We start from the raw sequence: 24,126 nt of genomic DNA on the forward strand, positions 1-24,126 counted from the left end.
GTGGGGGTGGTGAGACTAAGCTGTGATGGAAAAGGGAGCCAGAGCGCTGGGCACCTGGGTGTGCACCCCTTGGATTTAGACTTTCAATACCCTTGTTCTCAACCTCTGGAAGTCACACTCAGGAAACAGACTGTGGCTTGAGCACGTGTTGATCACAGAGCAACGTGTAAGGTGGGGCTTCGGCCTGCTCTCCAAACCCCCTAACTCCTAACACTCTTCTACAGATGAGCCAGCCGCCTTGGCCTCAGGCTCCTGGCTGGTGCCTTGTTGAAGTTCCTTGTCATGTAGTTCTGAGTAGAAGTCTACCCCTTCGGAGATGGAGCGGATGGGCTGGCCGTGGAACTGGGGGTAGCTGGTCATGGGGCCCCCCGGCTGGGCTGTGCATGCCAGCTGCTGCAGGAAGCACTGGTGATGATGCGGTTGGCAGCCTGGGGCTCCTCGGAAGCTCTTACTGTGCCTGCACTTGAATTCCAGCACCAGCCGGGTGTAGGTGTTGAAGGTGGTGACTGCCGATGCCATGCAACAGGTAAAGGAGACCCAGGCCGTGCTAGGGACACACACACGGAAAATGGGAAAGTCAGACATTTTCTTACGGGTTTGAAAGAAAAATATCAAGGTCCCTTCCTACTAGTCAACTAGGGGATGCCTCTTAAGGATTTAGGAAGAGGGTGTCACCTTTCACATGTAGATAAAGAGCGGTGGGCAAGAGGTCTGAATTTGGTCTGTCCTAGGGTAAGTTCTGAATGTTTTATAGTAAAAAGCCATGATTTATATGGTGTTTAAAGTTAGGAGTTGAACATTCATTTTCACTGCACTGATTTTGTTGCAAGTGCTGTGTTCTTTTATACCTGGCGGCCTATTTTGTGTGTGTGTGTGTGTGTGTGTGTGTGTGTGAGTCACTCAGTCGTGTCCAACCCCATGGACTATAGTCCGCCAGTCTACTGCAATGGGTAACCATTCCCTTCTCTAGGGGAATCTTCCTGACCCAGGGATTGAACCTGGGTCTCCTGCACTGCAGGCAGATTCTTTACCATCTGAGCGACCAGGGAAGCCTGACACATACATATTTCCTGCCAAAGATTTTCCTGCACTCAGACACCTCTTCCGTCTTCCTTGGTTTTCAGCCTAGCTGTCCCCAGAGTTGAGCCTCTGGGAGGCATTCAGGAAACCCTGAGTACACATCCAGAGGCATTAGTATAGACTTCTCTAGTGGAAACAAGGCCTACAATGCAAACAAGTGTGGTTCTTGACTCAAAGGAAATTTGTAAAGGATGGAAGAGAAGCTGGATAGATTCAACAACGAGAAAAAGACACCAGGGAACCATATCAAACACACTCCTAAGAACCGGGAAAGTCAAACCCCTAAGTGTCTCACAGTCGTGGGAAGCCCAGGACACCAGGAGTTGGGGGGGCGTTGCTGGAGGGTGGATTTCATGAGGCCGTGACAGTGAAAGGCCACGCGCTGCTGCTGTGTGTTCCCCTCTGCTGCCTGTGACAGACTAGACTCGGGTGGGAGATACTTGGGTGGGAGTTTTGAAGTCTGAGCCCTGCAGTTGAAATGCCAAGAGTGGCTAGAGAAATGGACAAAAGCTGAGAAATGATGAGTCTGGAAAATGAGCTAAACTGTGACAGGGTGGCTGATGGAAAGATCAGAGACCCCCGAATCCAATAGCCTGTATTATACCATGAGGAAAGGGGACGGGATCCCGTGACAGACAGGTGTAGGCTTCCATGTGCCTCTTCGGGACAGAAACTCAAGCCTGGTGCTGTCTTTCCAGCACTGGTAAGTGCTTAGAACTCAGCCCAGATGATTCATGATCTAAGTCGGCATCTGTGTTGTGAATGGAGAGTGTCCCTCAAGGGAGAAGGTGAGAAACCCACATAAAGGGGATGTTACCCTTGAATGCATGTGTTTCATCATGGTCTCTGCTTCCTTCTTTATAATAAGAGAAGTCTAAACTAACTGAGCCCTTAGTTCTTTAAGGGTTAGAGAGAGACTGTTTCATTTCTAACACAGTTTGGTGGAATAAGAATGGAGGCAGGATGAACTTATTCATTATAGGAGGAGAGTGGGCAGCCATTCACAGAAGTGGAATCCAGATTTCAAGGCTATTTCTTCATTTCTCTGTCTTCCGGTATTTTGAATCAAAATATTGGGTTGGCCGAAAAGTTTGTTCAGGGTTCTCTGTAAGCTTTTATGGAAAAATCTGAATGAACTTTCTGGGCAACAGAACATATAAAATGTAAAGCCTCATTTCCATAAACCATGCGAAATCAGTCTCATTTCCCTAGGACGTCCTACATGTCAGGTGTAGAAGCACGTATTAACAGCTTTATCAGCAGAAAAACTTGATAACGTCCTCACGAAAAATAAGCCAGAGGAATCCACTCTGTACCTCTCCTTGGAAGGTGGGGAGAGAATGGGTATGGCCTGCTGGTCAGCCCTCTGGATGATTGACAGGTGTCTGGGATGAGGGATGGAGAGAAGGAAGGAGGACAGAGAGCAAGTGCCTAGTTGAGGGCTGCCACTTAATGGAGGTGGACCGGGGAAGAGGAGAAAGGTGGTGGAGGTGATAAGCACTTACTAGAAAGCCCAGCCGTAGTTCCAAGTGTGTGGCCTCCAGTCTTCTGGACCCAAGTTGGCCGTTGCCTGGAAAACTTGTGAGTACATCATATGGCCCACCATCCCCAGAAGGCCTGCAAAAGAAACAGGGAGTCAGCACCCTTAGAGAAAGACTGGCACTGCTATCTATCTATAGGGAATATGAATTGGGAGCAAATCATATTCCCTATCTGGCATCAGGGCCACCCTGCACTGGGGGCTCCTCCTTGAAGGCATATTTGCTGTTGGTTCCCCAGATGTTAGGTTTTGAGCTATGGGAACTTTCTAGTCAATGCTGCACCCTGGACTGCTACTCCCTTTAGGTCTTTCCCATCTGCATCCCCAACTTGAACCCTTTCCTTCATCATCTACACTAGGGGCTCCAACCTCTGGGGGTCTAATGCTTGATGATCTGAGGTGGATCTGATATAATAATAAAAGAAATAAGGTGCACAATAAATGTAATGTGCTTGAATCATCCCCAAACCGTCCCCTGCCCCCAGTCTGTGGAAAAATTGTCTTCCATAAAAAACTGGTCCCTGGGACCAGAAAGCTTGGGGACCACTGATCTACAGGCATCTCTTACTTGATCCAACAGAGTCCGGCAAAGCTGTGTGCATGTCATGACTCAGAAGTAATAAACCAAACTGTATTGTACATAATGAGAAAACTTGCAAGCGGAAGGAACCCAGAGAGAAATCATTTTGCAAAGTACGTAGTGACTTAATCTAGCATTTTGCATGCTGTTTCAGTTTAAAATTAAAGACACCTGTGCTGTATCTCCTGGGCTCCATTCTTTAGCTTTCTTCAGGGCTCCTTCCTTCTCTTAGGACAGAGATTCCAGCTGCCGGCTAGGCTTCAAAGGCAACAGGGGACACCCACCCCCACTGTAGCTCCTGAGACGCTGCTTACCCGACAAGACAGAGGAGATGGCGGCAAAGGCGCTCAGCTTGAGGCCACAGCCAGGGTTCCCTGTGAATAGCAAGTCCGTCAGTAGCAGGAGGAAACTGATGAGTTCAAGTCCAATGTAGGCAAACTGGGCTCCCAGTGATAACCATAGGATCTCTGTCAGAAACCAGAGGAAGAAGAACCGTCACCCTGACAATTAAGTAACTGAACCAGCAGTGAACAAATGCTGCCCACGAGAAGTGGAGAGCCTCATAGCACCAGAGGAGAAGACAGAGTTGAAGCAGCTGGAACGGTCCTTGACCAGGGGGCTCGAGGCTATCAGCTCTCTCTCTCCTCAGTACCCCATACACAACCAACCACGCTTGACTCACTGTAAATACTCTTAGGGAGACTGGAGAAGAAATCATCCAATTTCCACCAAATCTTTTAGGGATGTAAATTTTGCTACTTATTTCTGCTTCTCTTCTTAAAAAAATTTAATTCTGGAACCATCTATTTTGTTTCTCTTCTTCCTCCCCTCCCACCTTGACTCCTTTCTTTCTATGTTACAAAAATCTTTATTACATCAGTGTTAATTTTGCATTGGCAGAGGTAACCTAACCAACTTTCATTATGTTTTGGTACTAAGGGATATATACCTTTCAATAAAGTTACTGAAATGCCAAAAAAAAAAAAAAGGAAAAAAAGGAAAAATTCAAGCTTTCTACATGGTTACTTGGCAACAGGAGTAGGTTAGAGCTGTTGGTAGATTTCTGTTTGGGAACTTTATTTGTCCCTGCTGTTGCTTTTTTGCGTTCCTGCCTAGGAATGAGTGTCAGCCAGGTGGGAGTTTGAATCAGCCTAGTGGGAGTTAGTGTCACCCTGTGGGGCGCAGAAGAAAAGAAAAGCAGGAGATCACAGTACAGTTTAGATCCCCAGAGGCCCAACTCAATGGCAACTAAATTTATCTTCAAACCCACATACTTGCCACAAGCCCCAAGGGAGGGTGGGAGAGGGAAGCCTTCTCCATCAACCGCTTCCCTCCAAATCGGAGAGTGGGGTGACGTGGGCCTTGCAACGTGGCAAATTCCAGTAGTCCTTCCTCACCTCTCTCGGTTGGTGGTGTGAGTTCAAGGAAACGTCGGCACCTCTCCCCTGAAATAGACAAGGTACAAGGTGGTGAGTTGCTGTCCTGGTCAAGGGACACAGGCTTTTTCTAATTCCATCCCGGGGGCCTGCCCAGCACATGGAAGGCAGGCCATAAACGTCTCTTTAGAAGCAGGGAAGGATGCAAGGATGGATGAGCAAAACAGGCCAGAGTCATCCAAGATTAATTTCTGCCTCAATTCCTGATTATGAAGAGGACACTCCCCCAGTCACCCAGGGGGTGTCTCCAGCGTTGGTTCACCAGCTCCTTCTGCTCCTGCTGCTGGCTTGAGTGGCTCTAAACTGTTTCCTGGACTGGAGTCACAGCAGTGCTAAATGGCACAATAATAAATATAAATGGAATTCTCTCAAATCATTCCACCCCCTCCTTCTCCCACTGAGTCCAAAAGTCTGTACTTCACATGTATGTGGAAACGTATATATTACCACATGTAAAATCGATAGCTAGTGGGAGTTTGATATATGATGCAGAGCACCCAAAGCCAGTGCTCTGTGACAACCTGGAGGTCTGGGGTGAGGAGGAAGGTGGGGGCTTCAGGATGGGGGGACACATGTATGTCTATGACTGATTCATATTGATGTATGGCAGAAACCATCACAATATTGTAAAGTAATTATCTTCCAATTAAATTAATTAAAAATGTAAAAATAAATGGAAATACCCCAGAGTTTATAATCCTTTCCCATCTCCTTTTCACCTTAGCCCAAACTGGGAAAAGCACTAGACTGCAAATTGTACACAGTTCTGGGCTTTAGGAAAACTTCACTACAGGGGGATCTTTGCAAGCTTTAAGCAGGGAGGAGAGAGCGTCCTCTGCTATTCGCCTGAGGACAAGCCCCTATCTAACATGCTGGATAGCGCCTGCTTTGTGAGTGTACGCCACACGACCTGAGACCTGAGAGGGTCTGGCTGCGTCTCCTCTGGGGAGAACTTCCAGGATGTATTTGTCCTCCCTGGGCTTCACTTGCCCTGCCTTTTCAGTGGTAACAATAACACTTAGAATGAGAACACACTTCTGGGATGCTTTAAGGGCCATCTACTCTGATGCCTGCATCTCACAAAGGAGAAAATCAAAGCCTGTAGGAGTGAAGTTGTTCCTGTACAGAGCCCAGGCTTTCTCTACAATAGTCTCCTTGTTTTGTCTCTAAACGGCAACTCTGGCTGGCAGGAATGGGAAGTCTCATAACCTTCAAAGTCTGCGTGAGACTGTTGAAGGGGGATGCTGTTTGAAACCAGCGAGAGTCTGGAGGTGGAATGCCAGATGGATGGACTTTGGACTTTATGACAAAGGAGTCTGATGTGGAAGGGACACAATGGAGAGGGGGGGAGATGCTGAGGCTAGGGGTGAGCCTGGCCGGTGTGAGCGAGGGCTACATACTTCCCCCTGCAGGGGCGGGGGACAAGAAATCTGGGGGCGAGGCAGCTACCTGGTTCTTCCATGATCTCCGCACAGGATAGCCACATGCCGCTCCGGAAGGCATGGAAGGTGAACCGGTCATCCCCGGCCTCCCAGCTGTAGTGTACCACCTCCTGGGAAGATGTGTTGCTGCCGCCCCCATCCAGGGGCACCGGCACGTCAAAGCACTTGGCTGGTAGACCTTTCCCGCACAGGGGCTTGGGCACCTTCTGTGTGCCCACAAACCAGTAGTTGCTGAGCAGGGATGCTGTGGAGAGGCTGAGTGATAGCATGCTGAGGATGGCAGGTAGGCATGTCCGTTGGCTAGAGAAGCTCTTCGGGAGCCCCATCTGTAATAAGACACACAGGTGAGGAGCCGGATGTTAGAGCCTCATCTGAGATCGGAGATCAGCACCCTCCCCTGAGGCTCCCTAAACTCCCTGGAGCCGCTTTCCTCCAACACAATGGGCGCAACCAGCCCTCAGGAGTTTTCTCCAAGTAGCCTTGGGCGAGCTCGGCTCGCCTGGAGCAGGCGCTGAAGCCATGATGTTTATTTCAGCTGGACCGTATTATATTAAAACGCTTATTGGGGATAATCTGAACAAGCATCAGATAGTAATGTGATTAAGCCACTGAGCTAGTGTGTATCTGGTTGAGAAAAAGGATTGGGTGTTCACCAGATGTTCCTGCTGGTAATCTTTGGTTTTGTCTTCAGGGAAAGGTAGTGGGGAGGTATTTGTTCTTGTTGTTGTTATGAGGATTTACTTAAATAATACAAACAAAATGTTGGGCACTTATCTGACATATAATAATGGCTCACATGGTAAATTCCCCATTCTTCCAATCTAACAAAAAACATTGACACTCCTTTTAGTTATAAATGGGTTTTAATTTATGACTATCCTATATAAGGTTTTGATGTCTTCCTCCCTGGTAGCTCAGATGGTAAAGAATCCGCCTGCAATGCAGGAGACCCAGGTTCAACCCCTGGGTCAGGAAGATCTCCTGGAGAAGGGAATGGCAACCCAGTCCAGTATTCATACCTAGAGAATTCCATGGAGAGAGGAGCCTGGCAGGCTACAGTCCATGGGGTCGCAAAGTATCAGACATGGGTGAGTGACTAACACTTTCACTTTTCCCTGCATTAGATTCCTCTGAGAGGAGTAAAGGGGCATATATCCATGGGATTCTCCAGGCAAGAATAGTGGGATGGGTAGCCATTTCCTTCTCCACGGGATCTTCCTGACCCAAGGATCGAACCTGGGTCTCCCACATTGCAGGAAGATTCTTTACCATCTGAGCCACCAGGAAAGCCCATTTATCCTATTAATAAATGTTAAAGAGGATGCTCCCTAGGGGAGCAGATAGAGGCACTGGACTCTTGAGGGTAGGAGGGCGGACGACCAACTGGGATGCTGCAACCCTTGGAGAGGAAATAGAGTGATGTGTTTTGAGAGAGGTGGTGATCTGAGTTCAGCTTCCATCCACTATGCCTGAACTGAGAGAATCTCAAATGCAAGGTGGCTGCGTGGTACCCATGGAGGCTGGACTTTGAGTGCTCTGGCCTTGGAGCCACAGTGAGGGTGCCCTGTGGACAAAGAACCTGCAGGTGCGGCCCCCCAGCCCAATGCAGTTGCAGTGCCTGCGGGTGACCCGGTGGGGGGCTGCAGAATGAATGCAGCCCCCGTGGCTTTGGCTGGAGCCCTCAACCTTGTCATTTTTAACCTAAAAGATGTCCAACGTTAGATGTTTCAGTGCTGGGGAGTGGCGGCGTGGAGCCAGATTGAATTTGATTTATTAATAGAAAAATAAAGAGATCTGACAGGTCTCACACTTTGCATTACGAAGCAGTTTGTACTGTTATATTAATATATACTGAGCGGAAAAGAAGCCCATACTTAGTTGCTGACAGACACTTCTTAAAGTAAACCATCTTGAGCTTTCTAAGGGGAATCACTTACATCAGAATTAATCAGACCCAAATCTGCTTAGCTTAAGAGATGTAAATAAAACCATAGCTAAACGAGACAGGCCCATAAATCTGCCTCTCTCATCATCTCCAGCTGAACATTTTCTACATTAAACAGGCGACTTTATCTTAGAATCACAACAGTTTGTTCTTTATAATTTTTAGGGACTAAAACAGTACATACCACAGACAAAGTGCAGTTTTTTATGGCAATAAGAAATATACCAGATTCATATGTAGATAGAAGCCAATAAGCAAAATGTATGATAAAACAGCTTCTGTAAAGCAATTTGCTAATAAGATTTTTTTTTTTTTAAAGCACTCAACAAATTAACTCCAGCAAGAATTGTTGGTTCAAGACTCTGGGTGACCTTGGTGAGGACTCAAAAGCCATGATATCTGGAAGGGGGCAGTGATCTTATATTGCCAGATATGGAAGTCATTATGAGCCCCTTTTCTTCCCCCAAAAGAATGTTTTCATCTTGTTTTTTAGTTTTGAAAATCCTATAGTTTTTTTTGTCATTGTTCTGCTACTCTTAGTTACTTACCCTTTCTATTTTTATATCCATTGTTTGAATAGGAAACAGACTTCAAGGTACAACATCTTCGTCCATTATTCTGCATAAAGATGGAACTAAGGATTCAGGCAATTCTACGTTTTCGACAACTTTATTTTCAACCCCGTATGACTTGGAGATTTAGCCACTATCCCATCACATCAGATTTTAATTTTACCCTCAATCCATTTTTTAAATCATACCTATTCATAAATTATTCATCAGGTTATTCGAAATAAGAATCATGAATCCCTCACCACTTTGTAGCAGCGCTAAGGTGACAGACAACCAATTTAAGAAGTTGAGAAGCAAAGAATGAAAAAGAGCTTGGGAGAACGAACTTACGGTTCCCAGGGGGAAGGGTAGGGGGAAGGGAGAGTTAGGGAGTTTGGGATGGACATGTACACTCTGCTATATTTAAAATGGAGAACCAACAAGGACCGACTGTATAGCACAAGAAACTCTGCTTCATGTTATGTGGCAGCCTTCACGGGAGAGGAGTTTGGGGGAGAATGCATACTCCTATATGATGGCTGGGTCGCTCTGCCATGCACCTGAAGGTATCACAGCACTGTTAATCAGTTATACTCGCATATAAAATAAAAAGTTTTGAAAAGAGAAGAAAAAGAGCTTGGAATGAAGTCCAAAGATGCTGTTCCTATGAGTGTCTACCAAGGACAGACTCAAGCAACCTCATTCAACGATTATCTTGATAAATGAATGAGAATCCATTCAAGAATCTTCAAGAATTGCCTTCAACACCCACACTGCGATACCCTTCACTACATATTTTATTCTCCCCCCTAAAAATGCCTTTCTCTTGATTTAGAAGAACAATCTAATTTGGCAATGGTTTCCTTCAGGGGATCATGGAAAAGAAATAGCAGCCACAAGACATGTTCTATCTTCGCAGGTACTGACAAGCCCCAAGCCGAGGCGACTCTTCACTCTCTAAAAATGGGACACTGTGTGGCTTCAGACACAGGCTCAGACCATTAGGGAAGTATATAGACTGAAAATCTATGCTTTTCAATAATTAATTTCTATCAAGTTTCAGTGATTCTTCCATCAACATAGGTTAATGGCAAAACCTCAGGATTAACACAGACTAGTAAGGACAACAAATGGATGTGACTGGCACATCTCTTAAAAGAATCAGGAGCAAAACAGCTATGAAATGCATGTTCCAAACAATAAGAGAGGGAAGATGGTTACCTTGACCATGGTCCTTGTCTTGCAGCTTGTCCAGAATGACTGCAGATGCCATCTGTGCTCCAAATCCCTTTGGTTTAGTGTTGAAAGAAGTCAAACTCCCTTTCCATTCCCCTCCCACCTCCTCCCACCCCTCCCCTCTATCATATATTTTGGAGTGCTTCATGATTAAATGCTGCCTTGCAGGGAACTTGGGCATTTAAAAATCGACAAGGCACTCATGGTCCAGTTGTCCTGAGTGATTACACAGAAGAACTTGCCATTGGGGGTCTGGGATTCAGCACTAAGACGCAAGGACCTATGTGTGCAGAATTGAAGAAACATCAAGATTCTGTAAAGCAATTATCCTTCAATTAAAAAATAAATTTAAAAAGTGCAGAGCGATTGAGTGTCCATCTCACCGCCACTCCCTAGGTAACTGGTGGGACTGGATTGGCCTTGATTTTATGGCAGAAGAACATTGTAGAGTCACCACTGCTTTGGAGTAACTTTTGTCAGTTCCTATTCCCTTGTGTTGGGTTTTCCATCCCCTTCCTAAGCCCCGTGATCTGCAATGTCAGGGGCCTCATAGAGCCATGGGTATGGAAAGGCTTCCTGGTATCATGGGTGGTCTCCGCTCTCCAGTGAGTGACATCAGTAAGGATTATTATAACATCCTGAGACCATCTGTGTGTTAGGTAGTGTTGGGGGTAAGCCTGCCGAGGGAGGAGGATTGGAGAGAAATAAACCCCTGGGTTAGCAATGCTGTGGCTATCTACCATTTCTCTCCCAATCTTTGGGCAAAGGGATTAAATTTTTTTTTTTTTTAAAGTACATTTCTAAAACTTAAACAAAAAGCAAACAAACCTGGCAAATCAATAAGGGTTTGATTGCATATCTTTTGTAGTCAGTCCTCTAGAAATACAAATGGTGCTTTCTGTCCTCAAAAACTACCAATTAATCAGGTTGAGAAGGTGGGGAGACTGCTATGTTCCCCTGAATGCCCAAGGACTTCATCCTCCTCATCCTGGCAGATGCTCTTCCTTCTTCTTGGAATGTCTCCTCTTCTTACCCGAGGATCTGCCTCTTGTCAGGTTGAACTCAAGTCACTCATTCTTTGAAAATGTTTCTTCCTAAGGACTGTTCCCTCCTCTCTGTCCTTGTCCCCTCCCATGATGCGTTCTATATTCCAACTGTTTGTCTGGATTGTAAAGTCCTCAAAGTTTACTCCATATTCGAGAGCAGTAGTTCTCAATTCTGACCGAGCATCAGAACCACCTGTGCAACTTTGGGAGATATGCAGATTCCTAGGCTCCATCCTGAGCTGTAGTGGCTCTGGCGTGATACCCAGGAACCTATAATTTTAGAACACTTTTTGCATACACCCAGGGCTGGGCTTCGGAATTTCCGGTTCCACAAGCAAGGAACTTGGGAATCACCACTCTGATCACACAAGTAAAAAAATGGAACAGACTGAAAACTATATAATCAGGCAATTAACGTGCCATAAAAATCACACCTGTTTGACTCACTTTGGGCTGACATTTAGCAAAAGCCTCCTCTCTGCCCTGCCCTTCCGCCATGTCGACCAGATCTGCCGCCAACCAAGTCATGATCCTCCATCCTATGTTTGTGCAGTCGGTCTGGGGACTCAAAGGCAGGCTCCCCTTGGAGCATTTGAATTAGTCCACATTCTGGCCAAATTAGTCTCCTTTGATCTTGATCCTGTCACCCGATCCTGTCACTCTATTTTTAAAAAACTTTTAATTTCATATTGGGGTATAGCCGATTAACAAGGTTGTGACAGTTTCAGGTGGACGGCAAAGGGACTCAGCCACACTTGTACCCATTTCCCCCCAAACTCCCCTTCCATCCAGGCTGCCAGGTAACATTAAGCAGAGTTCCCTGTGCTGTATGGTACGGTTTTGGTGATTATCTATTTTAAATATATCAGTGTGTACATGTCGATCCCAAACTTCCTATCCCTTCCCCTGATCCTTCCATTCTCCTTCCACCATAAGGTCTGTGAGTCTGTATCTGTTTTGTAAATAAGTTCATTTGTATAATTTCTTTTTAGATTCCGCATATATGATTCCTCTTGGGTCGGGAAGATCTCCTGGAGAAGGGATAGGCTACCCACTCTAGTATTCTTGGGCTTTCCTGGTGGCTCAGCTGGTAAAGAATCCACCTGCAATGCGGGAGACCTGGGTTTGATCCCTGGGTTGAGAAGATTCCCTGGAAAAGGGGAAGGCTACCCACTCCAGTATTCTGGCCTGGAGAATTCCCATGGACTGTTTAGTCCGTGGGGTAGCAAAGAGTCAGACACGACTGAGTGTCTTTTACTCACTCACTATACGATTCCACATATTAGGGGTATTATACCATATTTCTCCTTATTTGTCAGCCTTACTTAACACCCTTGTTTAACACACGTGTGCTTTAGTCCAGAGGTGATGTCTCTATCACCCAAAAGACCGTTTATTTTCCTCCTCTCCTTGGAGAAAAGGGAGCAGGGAATTTCTGATTCCTGTACGTCATTGAATTGGCTGTTGGTTTCTGGCTGCAGTTTTCATCTCAACGCTGGGTGGCACTATCTTCCCATATTTTCCTTCTTCACTCACACGCTTCCCCCCACCAGCAGCAAAGGTGGGTGGAGGTGGCTGCCCCACCCCGCAGGCTAGCGCTCTCTTTTCTTGCCTTGGCCTCCTCCCCACACAGTAATCTATAGAAGCCATGTGTCAGCGTTCTGGAATTCAGGGCTCACAATGAACTTTGGGGCCCTCCAGCTGCTCCCTCGAGGACATCTTGTAAGATTGTTTCCTGTGGCACATTTTTCTGTGGCCAGTTTTAGTTTTCAGTGACTCAATAGGTCCTCAAATACTTCCCATGGGAAATACAACTCCGTGGTATCAGAAAATATTGTTCGACAATGTTTCCTGATGAGTTTTGTGCACATTTTTCTTGACTTAATCGTATCCTCATTCCCTTTCCACCCCAGAACAGTGACCAATTCTTTTCCCTTCTCTCTGCTTCCACCCTGCAAATACTTAGAGACACTTCTCATATCCCGCTTGAGTCACCTTTTGGCACAGTCCTCTGTCTTTGGTTTTTATTGCCTCTGCTCATAAACCGCGTCCCCTGTACCTTAATAGCCCAAAATATGCCCTCTCTAGGGAAAAGGAGATGGGAGCAGCAGAGTCTCAGATGGGTTACATGAAGAAGTCTAGAGGTAGATTGAGAGAGTGGAGCTGATGAAACTTCAGCTTTGTGGTCCCCCACTTACTCAGGCCCCTTCCAAGATACTTATTATTTAATTTGTACTTTTTTTTTTTTTTAAAGAGGGTCTCCCAAATTATATTATTTTAGGCCTTCCCAAAGCCTAGCTCTGGGCTTCTCTGGTGGCTCAGACAGTAAAGAATCAGCCTGTAATGCAGGAGACCTGGGTTTAATCCCTGGATGGGGAAGATCCCTTGGAGAAGGAAATGGCAACCCAATCCAGTATTCTTGCCTGGGAAATCCATGGACAGAGGGGCCTGGTGGGCTACAGTCCATGGGGTCGCAAAGAGTTGGACACGACTGAGAAAGTAACACTAAGGCCTAGCTCTGGGAGAGGAGCCTGGTGGGCTGCAGGCCATGGGATTGTAAAAAGTCGGACATGAGTGACTTAAGATGCACATACCCGTAGGAGGCTGTGCATTTAGCGTGCGTGCTTGTTTGACTGGCTGGCTCCTAGATGCAATCAATATTGAGACCCCCCACCCCATCCCCTCCCCAAGGACCCTGGGCCACAATGTCCAATTTCCTCTTTTTGACAAAGCATGAGTTTCTCTGCCTGACCACAAAAATCAGAGCCGAGTATCCCACTCACTTCCTTTCATTGTAATTTGAGCATGTTAATTTTTTGTTCCTTCTCTTTCTTCTCTTAAAGTAATTGTAGTCAATGCCACATAAATATAATTTGACTAGGCTCAGAAGCTCCTGACTCAACACAGACGAGAAGATTCCATGTCTCGGAACATTACTGAACTTTGGTCTGTTGGACCCTGATCCCCTCAGGACACCCCCACAGGGATGTATGTGCAACTGAACGTTTGTGACATCACAAAGCCAAGGGCTGGGACCAACCTATCCCTGCTAAGGTCCTCAGTCACTGTGCCCTGCACTGTCCAAAAACACATTTACTAGGTATGAAAAAAAGAGAAACTGGTCTTGGGACACCCACATATACTTTGTAAACAGGAATTCAATTTGGTTTGTGACTACTCTGGAGATTAGAAGTGATTAAAACAATGGGTAAGAATGCTGAGATGCTGAACCAGTTCAGTTCAGTTCAGTCGCTCAGTTGTGTCCAACTCTTTGCAACCCCACGGACTGTAGCACGCCAGGCTTACCTGAACCAGGGAAGATTGTAAAGCACAGCCCTTCCCTCAGGTCCAAGACTGGGGCTATGGAATCCAGGTTTTATTTTTTTATTATTATCACATATATCCATTCTGGCATCTTGTCCCGAGAAAGGTTTGTTTAGGACAGTTGTTGTTCACTCACTCACTCACCCTATGGACTGCAGCACGCCAGGCTTCCCTGTCCTTCACTGTCTCCCAGAGTTTGCTCAAACTCATGTCCACTGAGTGGGTGGTGCTATCCAACCAACCATCTCATCCTCTGTTGTTCCCTTCTTCTCTTGCCCTCAATCTTTCAGGGTCTTATCCAACTAATCGGCTCATCACATCAGGTGGCCAAAGAATTGGAGCTTCAGCTTTAGCATTAGTCCTTCCAATGATATTCAGAGTTGATTTCCTTTAGTTTGGGACATAGATAGTATACTCTATCCTCTCAGGAGTCAGATTTCTGACCCAGGCCCTATTAACTAATTCTTTTCTGTTACTAAGTAGATGAAAGGTTGGAATACAGTGTGAATGTCTCAGTTGTTACTGACTCTGGTCTACACTGCTCTGTTCTGTCTGCCTCTCTCCTGTAACTCATCACATGGTTTACCTGGCTATTCTGTTCACTTGACTAACTTTCTAGATACAGTAGTAACTATGTCTTATTCGTTGTTGATCCTCAGAGCCTAGCCCTAACAGCCATAAATGAATGGAATGAATGAATGAAGTGCGTAATGGAAACCCAGCTCACAAATACAGTTAGGAAGACTATGGCTGAAGATAAGAACTTGAAAAAGTGTCCAAACAGCCTCCTATGGTGAAAGGGACAGGGATCCTCCTGCTTCACATAGGAAAGAGCAGGGAGGAGCTGCAAAGAGGGTCCACAGACACACCCCAGGCCTTTCTACATAGATGCACCCTGAGTTTCATCAAACAGACCCTGTGCCAATACGCTTCCTCCCACCTGTGGAAACATTCCTGCTGTTTGACGCGCCAAGCCCAGAAAACAGCAGTGATCTCATGAGCAAGTATTATCTTCAGTTCACAGAGACTAGGGTACAATCAGATTGCTCACAAGCCAGTGACAGACTGGAAATGTTATATCCTTTCCCAAGCCCTGTGATTCCCTCCTGGTTGGAGCCCTTTCGGATGGTAGATCTCGAATGTCCAAAGTTCTGAGGTTCTGTAGCCCTAATTACAATCGTTACTTCAATGCCTCACACATGACACATTTACTGAGGACGATTAGCAACACTGGCTCAGGACATTTTTTTTTTTTTTTTTCAGGACATTTTGATATCTGCTTCCCAGCCCTAATGGGAAGACTAGCATCACTAAAATGCCCATGCCGAGTGTCCAAAATACTAAAGCCACTACAGGACATTGAGCTCTGGGGTTTCCCAGCTTCAGGTTAATTCCTAATGTAACCATGCTTTATGTCCACATGGCCCCAGATGCTCACAGAATAAGAAAAGGACTCTAGTCTTCCTAACATGGGTCCCGAGTTCTGGGAACACCTACTTCTGTGCAGTGGGGAGGGCCAAACAAAATCATTTGCGGGGGCTCTCCTCTCTGTGGCTTTTCCCGTTCCTCTTTTTAATGGAATTGTTTGAGGGCTTTTGCGAATGCAGTCATTTCCAGGAGAGGAAGCCGCCTTCTTTCATGCCTCAGGCAGCTGGAGTGAATCAGAGGGCAGTCCCATCTGGGCATCCTGTGGGGCAATCGCTCACGCGGGGGTGACGGAGCTCTCGGGGACTGCTGGGGCGGGGCGGAGGTGGTGGGGTGTCGGGGACAGACTGGCGGGGCAGGGGCCTAACGGGAGTGGCCTCTCAAGGGGCGCCCCGTTTGCATCCGGCATGCGCCCCCCACCCCGTCCCTTCCTTCTCTGCCCCCTCCCCTCTCTGACTTCCCCCGGCAGTCGCAGTGCCCGAGCGCCGGGCTAGTTCCCGCGGGCCCCCTCCCATCCGCTAGTAACACGCCCGCCCTCGGTTTACTACGGCGCCCGATCGCCTAGCAACGGGAGAGCGTTGCCAAGGTGACGCGCTGGAGCCTGTTTTGAAACGTTTGGCTAGGCCCAGCCCAGCGGCGGAGCGCCGAGATGTCCCGAGCGGGTGGGGCTCCCCGCCCGGGGCCTCTCCATCTTCCTGGGGGGAAGGGGACGGCGTCCCGAGGGTCTTCCCAGGCGGGGTGGGCGGAGGGAGTGCGGAGATCCCCGTTCATCCCCTGAATTCCGCTCCCGAGCCGGTAGGGCGAGGGTCGGGAGGAGCTGAAACCCAAGTCTAAGGTCTCCGCGCCCCCTGCCGCCTTCCCCTAAAGGTACGCTCCGGCTCCAGTTCTGCAGAAAGGCCTTGGCTCTGACTCATTTCGTGGGTCGGAGAGACGGAACTTCGGAACTTCGGGGCCACCAACCCACAGCAGATCTGAGTTCTAGTCCCTGCCCACCCCACGACTGGGCTAAAGATTTTGGCCAAGTTCCCTAACCTCCCTGAGCGATTGTTTTCTCGGAGGCGAATTAAAGAGAGTTTGTCCTCCCCGGTTACCCCGTCCCTGTCCCAGACGGTTTGGCAGTCCCTCCACGGACGTTTAATCCTCACTACCTCGAGAAGTCAGGACCCCAGTGTCCGACTCCTCAAGGCCACACTCTCTAAACGCAGAGTCAACTTGGGAAACCTCCTGAGTCAAGGCCAGGCCGCCCCTCGGTCAAGGCAAGGCCTGGTCACCCTTACCCGTGTCGCAGATTGAGGCCCAGTTATGACAGCGCACTCATAATGAGGCAACAGATTGCCTCCTTTAAACTTCACGGGTGTATACTGATAAACGGACTCTCCCATCATTTCCTCTGTACCTCTCCTCGTAAACCAATAAAATTTTTTTTTTCACTACGGCTAGTCCTAGCTGTATTCACTTCTGAGGGTTGGCCTATTTATGATTTAATCACTTAGGGAGATTCTGAACCAGGGAAGTGGATTGAGCCCAATAATCTGGTGGTTCTTCAGAACTGTGAGCTCTTTTCTGAGGCTCCAGATGTGTCTTTTTTTTTTTTAGAAACTCCTTTCTTCTGAGATCTCTAACTTCCAGCCCATAAACAGCACACCACATTGCTCTGTGTGTGTGTCTGTGTGTGTGTATGTTATTTCTCAAGCTAATCGTAAGTTTCATTTTTCTCCCCTGGGAAAGGTAAGATATTGGAGAATGAACATCATTTTTTTTTTTTTTTTCTTTTTAGTAACCCTGTGAGCTGCAAGTTGGGAATTGCCAACTGTCTCAAAATGGAAGGCAAGTCACTTCCAGATGTGTCTTCTCCGCTAAACAAGCCAAGATGTCTTTGTTGGCTATGAGTGTCTTTCTGGGTCTGGAAGTGTCTCTGCAGATTCTGAGACCGGAAAGAGCCTAAGATTGTGCTGTCCTTTCTTAGTTCCGGCAGATTTCGGATTGGAGTTGGTCATGGGAATGCCTCAGCATCTTTCAGTTCGCTGGAGTGATGGACACTTTATCGCTGCTATCACTTCCGTGCCCTTGGGCCTTTTCCAGGGACTAGATTTTGTAGTAGAAATCATACAGAGAGGGGAAAAAAAGACCTAGAAGACATTAAGCTGTACTGGGAGCAGAGGAAAGGTGTGATAAGAGGCAAAGGAGGAAGAAATGGAAGTTTTAATGGAAGATGATGAAAGAACAAGAGGCCAAGGTAGGGCCATCACTGGGTTTATCAATAAAAACTGGGCTCAAGTAACACATTTTTACTGCATTTCAGATAATCCTACCGAGTGTCCTCAAGCTCCTTATGATGAGTTTGTATAACCCATATTACACATCCAACAGTAAAGGGACTACACATGAGATAGTCATGAGATTTCAAAATTTAAGGTACCTACCTTCTGGGTGAGACAAACATTTTGAATCAGCTGAGAGGAATTGCTCATTCACTTTTGAAGTTATGAGGCAGAGGGGTTTCAGTGTTTCTTCTGCTATGTCTTAGTTGGTTGCGTGGGATGAGCCTTGACTGTGAAGATGAATCAGAGCCCCTCTTGCCAGCAGAGGGGTCCGGTGGTATGAGGTAGGCTGGAGAGGATGGAGAGGTTATCCTGCAGCCAGGACACGCTGGGGTGGGGCTGGCTGACACAGGAGGCTGCCTCTGTGACATCACAGTGGCAGGCAGGGGTCACCCTGCCGTTCACTCTGCCTCCTACCCCCACCCTCAGAAGGACTGGGGCCACTCTGGGGTTACCGTCCAGAGGCCTGCATGTCTTTTGTGTCCTCCAGATCTTATGCTTTTATTGCTGTGCGTAAGAATCACCTGGGCATCTTAGTAAATTATCAGCTTCTGAAAGTCAGGAATGGCTCCCATGGGACACTGACCAACCCTCACAGGGTTGTAAGACCCTAGGCCAGTGCTGTCCAAGAGAAATGAGATATGAGCCACAGATGTCATTTAAACTTTCCCAGTAGCCACATGAAAAAAAAAGTAAAATTGAGACACACACTGCAATCTAACAGTGATATTTTATGCAGTGCTGTTGTTGATGTCAAATGCAGGCCTCCCTCAAACAATAAAGTTGAGTCCAGTGGAAAAGTCATCTACACTAGTAAGGGTTCTAGTTCATTTAGACTAGTTCGCTATTTTAATAAGTACATAATGAGGATTTAGGAGCTTCTATTAAAAATATTATTTTATTTATTGTGCTGGGGCTTCGTTGCTGCACATGGGCTTTCTCTAGTTGTGGCGAGTGGGCTCTACTCTCTAGTTGCAGTATGTGGGCTTCTCATTGCCATGGCCTCTTGTTGCAGAGCACAGGCTCTAGGGCTTATGGCTCAGTAGTTGTGGCTTGTGGGTTCCAGAGCTCGGGCTCAGCAGTTGTGGTGCACAGGCGTAGTTGCTCTGCGGCATGCGGGATCTCCTGGGACCAGGGATGGAAACTGTGTCCCCTCCATTGGCAAGCAGATTCTTAACCACTGGACCACCATGGAAGTCCTGCTTCCATTTTTAAAATGTAAATTAAAATGAAATAAAATTAGAAATCCAGTGCCTCAGTTGCACTCCTCCAAGGGCTGAGAGAGCTTGGTAGCTACTGGACAGCTCAGCTCTGGAGCATCCCCAGAGAAGGTCATGATGGACAGAAATTAGCACTCTAAAGAACTAAGAAACTAGTGGATGTTCACAAATGTTATTTTAATAAGTACACAATGAGGATTGGAGCTGTAACACTGAGGCTTGAAGAGTGTTTTCCAGTCAAGGGTCCAGCTTATTCCACCTCTGAGCTTTTACCTAGGTACTCCTCATTGAGCTTCCTTCTTCTTCCTGTCACCCCACCTAAGTCCTACAGGACCTTCAAGGCATATGATTCCACCCTAAATTCAGTCCAAAGTCTTGCCCTGTTATTCTAGCCATCATTTCTCTGCTTGCCCTCAGAGCGCGCATTGCATGGATGGTCTCGCTGTGCTATGGGGGGCTTTCTTCTACGGGCTCTCACACTGCTTGCTTTGTTTCAGGAATGTTAGCCCAGCTCATGAAATTCTAAGCTGCTGAAGGACAGAACCTACTTCTTTATTTCTATTGTGCTTAATATAGTGCTAAAGGTGTAATAGCTGCTCAGCAAATATTATTTTGTTGAATGGACTGATACCTAAGGAAATGTCAGAGAGAATACATCAGATCTACAAGTAGCAATAACTTGAACCAAAGGAATAACATGCCTTGTTCTTGGCACATCTCCATTTGATCAAGATGTCAGGTCTCCCTAAGTTAATTTATAAATTTAATGGAACCCTGATACAAATACCAAGGAGCATTTAAAAAGAGCAAGACGGATTGCTATTAAATTCCTATGGAAAAATAAATGTACGAGACTAGCTAGGAAAACATTGGAAAGAAAGAGCTCAGAGGGGGCACTGTATGTGTGTGCTCAGTCGTGTCCAACTCTTTGTGACTCCTTAGACTGTAGCCCGCCAGCCTCCTCTGTCCATGGAGTTCTCCAGGCAAGAATATTGGGATGGGCTGCCATTTCCTCCTCCAGGGGATTTTCCTGACCCAGGAACTGAGCCTATGTCTTTTGTGTCTCCTGCACTGCACTGCCAGGCGGATTCTTTACTACCTCGCCATTAGACTTTATAGCATGCTTTAGTATGTCAGAGGGGGATTAGCCCTAACATATGGCATGCTACAAAGCTTCTATACTTGAAATAATATGGTACTGACTGGTGCATGGCTAGATAAACAGACCAGTGGAAGAGAAAAGAAAGCCCAGAAATAAGCACAGCTACAAATAGACACCCAGCATCTGACATGGCTGATGTCTGTAATCACTGGGGCAAAGATGATCTTCTAACAAATAGTGTTGCCACAAACTGATAGCCATTTAGAAAAATATAAATTATATCCATTTTTATACCATATATGAAAACAAACTCCAAATGAACTAGAGATCTGAATGCAAAAGTGAAATTATACAAATACTAGAAGAAAGCATGGGTAAATTTCTCTACAACTTAGATGTAAATAAAGGCTTTCTGGAAAGTGAAAGTGTTAGTTGCTCAGTCCTGTCTGGCTCTTTGCGACCTCATGGACTTTGCGAGCCCACCAGGCTCTTCTGTCCATGGATTCTCTAGGCAAGAATACTGGAGTGGGTTACCATTTCCTCTTCCAGGGGATCTTCCTGACCCGGGGATCTTCCTGACCCAGGGATCTAACCTGGGTTTCCTGTGTTGCATGCAGATTCTTTACTGTCTGAGCCACCAGGCTTTCTACCTATGTCTAAAAATATAGCTATTAGATAATAAAAGATGGATTTGACTACACTGAAAAATAAAACAAATGTCATGGCAAAAATCACCATAAACAAAATAAAAAACAAACTGGGAGAAGATATCTATAATACATATTACAGATAAAAGATTAATAACCCTAATATATAGAAAAAAATTATAAAAATTAAGAGAGGAAAATGGCCAAAATTCCAATGGAAAAACTGGCAAAATTCAGAAATGGGCAAGGCACAAAAAGAGACATGTAAATGGCCCTAAATACATGAAAAGATGTTCAACTTCATTTATTGTAAGAGTCATGTAGATTAAAACTGCAACAAAATCATTTCTTATCTGTCAGATTGGCAAAACTGAAAAGCCTGACATTATACTCTTTTGATGAGACTCTAGGAAAGTAGGTTTTTTCATTTACTGTTGGCAGAAATTCAAGATGGTACCACCCCTGTGAAGCAGAAATTGGCAAAATTTAACACAACTATGCGTGCTTGCTCCCTTGATCACAGAAATTCAACTTTGAGGAATTTCCCGTTGAAGTTGCACCTCAACGGTATGAAAATTAATATACACAAAGTTGTTCACTGCAGTGTTATTTGTAATTGTAAAATGCTGGAAACTACCTATATCTCCAAGCATAGGAGATGGGTTGAATAAACTATGGTATATACACACAATGAAATCCTGTGAGCTATATTTGAAAAAAAAACAAAAAACAAAAAAAGCACAAAACAGGGCAATTGCTCTGAACTATTAATATCAAATGATTTCTAGGAAATACTCACTGAAAGCATGGAAAGTATAAAAAAGGACGTAGTGCACCATCTTCTGTGTGAAAAGGGAGCGGAAATAAAGCATACGTATACCTTATTGTTACCAAAAGAAACACAGGAAAGACAAATCAGAAAACAATCAACTTGATTACTTACTGGAGGGAGGGGTTGGAAGTGATTCAGGAGGGAGTGACACTTCTCGGTGAATAATATTGTTTGCATAGCTTGACTTCTGGAAGCATGTTAATCTTCTACATATTCAAAAGCAAAGTTAGAGCAAGATGGGAAGGGAAAGAAGAATCTAAACTGAAAACAAATGAATCCAGTTGTATTCCAATCACACTGAAGGGGAAAAGAGCAAAAGAAAGAACGAATCTAGTCATTCATGAACGGGTTGCTTGACTACTTACCTTCTGTCTTGACTGAAGTTGAGGAGGGTAGAACTGCAACCAACTCTTGAACTTGTTTTACTATATATTCTTAACTATCTTGTGGTAAGATATGTCAAGCAATTTTGAAACTATTTTAGATGTACTGTGGTGTTGGGCAAATGAAGGAATGTGCTAATGTAGTTGGGAGTGAGAAATTCCATATGGGAAAGTGAAGCCACTCAGTCGTGTCCTGCGACCACGTGGACTGTAGCCCGCCAGGTTCCTCTGTCCATGGGAATTCTTCAGGCAAGAATACTGGAGTGGTTGCCATTTCCTTCTCCAGGGGATCTTCTCAACCTAGGGATCGAACCTGGGTCTTCCACATTTTAGGCAGACACTTTACTGTCTGAGCCACCAGGAATGCTGTTCAGTCGACAGACATCAAAATGTGAACTGGGTAAGGCAGGAAGGAACCCTGTGGGGGTGGATTGAAATTAGAGACATCAGGTTAACCATGATTTTATGCATACATACACCCATGCACACATATGTATACATATACATGTATATACACATGTGCATACAAATATATACACATGTATATGTATTTGTGTACATGGATATATAGGCTGGTCAGGTGGTGCAGTGGGAAAGCATCCACCTGCTAATGCAGGGGATGCAGATTCCAACTCTGGGTTGGGAAGATCCCCTGGAGGAGAAAATGGCAAGCACTCCAGTATTCTTGCCTGGAAAATTCCATGGACAGTGGAGCCTGGTGGGCTACACTCCATGGGATTGCAAAGAGCTGGACACAACTGAGCATCTGAGCTTGCATGCATATGTATGTATATATACTAGGTATATGGGTATTATGTTTGTATGTATGTATATTTGTTGTTGTTTAGTCATCAAGTCATGTCCAACTCTTTTGTGACCCCATGGACTGTAGCCTCTCCATTCTCGTGGACATTTTTTTCTATCCATGGGATTCTCCAGGCAAGAATACTGAAATGGGCTGCCATTTCCTTCTCCAGGGGATCTTCCTGACTCAGGGATCGAACCCGTGTCTCTTTCATTGGCAGGTAGATTCTTTACTTCTGAGCCACCAGGGAAGCCCATGTATGTATATAAATACATGTATATTTTCTAGCTTTGTCTACTGAAAGGTCCTAGGAGCAGAGACTCCCCAGTAACAATGAGCACCTGACAGTCAAATCTTGATCTCTAATTCCAAGAGTTCTTCAAGGAAATGGCCAATTCCAGAGCTGGGACAAGGTAGGTACATGATGAACTTGGAACATTTTGCCAGAAAGCAAAGAAATTCTTGAAAAACAAAAAATGATGAGGGGTATTCACAAGGATGCAGGAAGCACCTTGAAGGGATTCCTACCAGTTAAATCTGGTACAATTTGAGGCCAAAATAAATTAAACATAGCATTGCATGATAAACCATTGACAGAATAGGAATTAATAAGTGCCCACTGATAAAAACATAGACAGATAGATAAATAAATGACATTCTCTTTTCGGATTTACTTGGCAGTCCAGTGGTTAAGACTTTGCCTTCCAATGTAAAGGATGGGATGTAGGTTCAATTCCTGGTTGGGGAACTAACATCCCGTATGATGCAATACATGGTCAAAAAAAAAAAAAAAAGAACATTCTATTTGAAAAAGTTGGACTATGTTCCTTAAAAACTTCAGAGTCAACAAAAAATGAAAGAAAATCTAGGGAAGTATTTCAGATTAGGGGAATTAAAGAGACTTGACAATCAAATGCAATCTCTGATCCTAGGCTGGATTCTGTACTGAAGGAGAAAAAAAAAACAAAACTAATGATAAATGACTTTATTGAGCCAATAGCATAATCGAAAATCTGATAACTGATTAAATACAAGTATTATATTAGTGCTAAATGTACTAAAGTTGTTAATTGCATTACAGTTGTGTGACAAAATATTCCTGTTCTTGCAAAATAAACAATAAAGTATTCAGGAGGAACGGGTCCTGATGTAAGCAATTTATTACCAGAAGGTTTAGAAAAATTTATTTATCTATGAGAGAGAGAATTTAT

At 45.4% G+C, this 24,126-nt stretch overlaps 1 protein-coding gene across 3 annotated transcripts; it reads right to left on the reverse strand.

Moving 5' to 3' along the window:
• Positions 1–131: 131 nt before the first annotated feature.
• On the reverse strand, positions 132–18,274 carry GSG1 (germ cell associated 1). Of its 3 annotated transcripts, none has more exons than XM_043440625.1 (6): positions 18,029–18,274; positions 6,086–6,404; positions 4,475–4,645; positions 3,515–3,667; positions 2,586–2,697; positions 132–547 (listed from the first exon to the last, which is right to left on the reverse strand). In XM_043440625.1, exons 1-6 carry the CDS (start codon positions 18,074–18,076, stop codon positions 208–210), a joined length of 1,143 nt encoding a protein of 380 aa, XP_043296560.1. In that variant the 5' UTR covers positions 18,077–18,274; the 3' UTR covers positions 132–207. The 3 variants fall into 3 exon arrangements, with proteins under 3 accessions (XP_043296560.1, XP_043296561.1, XP_043296562.1); XM_043440626.1 differs by having other exon boundaries at positions 4,598–4,645; positions 18,029–18,248; XM_043440627.1 differs by lacking the exon at positions 18,029–18,274 and having other exon boundaries at positions 6,086–6,419.
• Positions 18,275–24,126: the final 5,852 nt, after the last annotated feature.

The sequence above is a fragment of the Cervus canadensis genome, chromosome 21, assembly GCF_019320065.1.
Source record: "Cervus canadensis isolate Bull #8, Minnesota chromosome 21, ASM1932006v1, whole genome shotgun sequence".
Classification (NCBI taxonomy): Eukaryota; Metazoa; Chordata; class Mammalia; order Artiodactyla; family Cervidae; genus Cervus; species Cervus canadensis.